The 1,204-nt window shown below is 54.0% G+C and overlaps 1 protein-coding gene across 1 annotated transcript; it reads right to left on the bottom strand.

Annotated features, from left to right (window-relative positions):
* Window positions 1-716: 716 nt before the first annotated feature.
* Window positions 717-1,166, bottom strand: LOC106820428 (barH-like 2 homeobox protein). The gene has a single exon (XM_014824946.1). It carries the CDS (start codon window positions 1,164-1,166, stop codon window positions 717-719), a length of 450 nt encoding a protein of 149 aa, XP_014680432.1.
* Window positions 1,167-1,204: the final 38 nt, after the last annotated feature.

Genomic DNA, 1,204 nt, shown 5'->3' with positions numbered 1-1,204 from the left:
CGTGTGTGTGTGTGTGTGTGTGTGTGTGTGTGTGTGTGTGTGTGCGTGCGTGCGTGCGTGCGTGCGTGCGTGCGTGCGTGCATGTGTGCATGCATGTGTGCATGGGTCGTGCATGTGTGCGTGCATGTGTGCATGGGTCGTGCATGTGTGCGTGCAGCGTTAGCTAACTATTATTTATAATTGACTTTAAAAATGACAAAAACTATAATCTAAATTCACTTAGCGCATGCACATCTTGATAATGTTTATGATTTTATAAGTGAATTGATGAAAATATATGCGTTATGCATTTGTGATGGGCGCTGTGAGGCTGTTGTGATGTTGTGATGGCTGTGATGGAGGCCTGCTGATGACGGCTGGTGAGGCTGTTGATGTTCTGTGAGGCTGTGAGGCTGTGAGGCTGTGAGGCTGGTGTGAGGTTTGTGATGCTGTGAGGCTGGTGCAGGCTGTTGAGGCTGTGAGGCTGTGAGCTTGAGGCTGTGAAGCTGGTGAGGCTGTGAGGTGTGAGGCTGCTGCAGGCGTTGTGATGCCTGTGAGGCTTGTAGGCTGTGATGCTGTGCGGCTGTCAGGGCTGCTGATGTTCCTGTTGAGGCTGTGAGGCTGATGAGGCTGTGATGGCTGTGAGGCTGTGCTGCTGTGATTGCTGTGAGGACTTGAGGCTCTGTGATGCTGTGAGGCCTGTTGAGGCTGTGCAGGCCTGTGAGGCGTGAAGCTGGTTAGGCCTGTGAGGCGTGTGAGGCTGTGGAGGCTGTGAATGCTGTTTCAGGCCTGATGATGCTGATGAGTGCTGTGATGCTGTGCGGCTGGTGAGGCTGTGTAGGGCTGTTGATGCTGTGAGGCTGTGAGGCTGCTGAGGCCTTGTGATTTCTGGTGACGCTGTTTAGCCTGTGGAGTGTGAGGCTGTGAGGCCTGTTGATGCCTGTGAGGCTGTTGATATGCTGTGATGGTTGTTGATGCTGTGGAGGCTGTGAAGGACTGATGAGGCTGTGAGGCTGTGAGGGCTGTGAGGCTGCTGAAGGCTGTGACGGCTGTGACGGCTGTGAGGCTGTGAGCTGTGAGTGTCTGTGAGGCTGTGAGGCTGTTGAGCTGTGAGGCTCGTGAGGCCTGTGAGTTGTGATCTGTGACGCTGTGAGGCTGCTGAGGCTGATCGGGCTGGCTGGCAGCATCGTTTTTCATATACCGTATCGCTATGGCATTTCCTCCT

Source organism: Priapulus caudatus, unplaced genomic scaffold (genome assembly GCF_000485595.1).
Source record: "Priapulus caudatus unplaced genomic scaffold, Priapulus_caudatus-5.0.1 Scaffold13168, whole genome shotgun sequence".
Classification (NCBI taxonomy): Eukaryota; Metazoa; Priapulida; class Priapulimorpha; order Priapulimorphida; family Priapulidae; genus Priapulus; species Priapulus caudatus.
This window is presented reverse-complemented; position numbering and strand designations above follow the sequence as displayed.

Excerpts from the sequence above, each read along its gene's own strand:
- LOC106820428 (XM_014824946.1), bottom strand. The coding sequence starts at position 1,166 with ATGCTGCCAGCCAGCCCGATCAGCCTCAGCAGCCTCACAGCGTCACAG.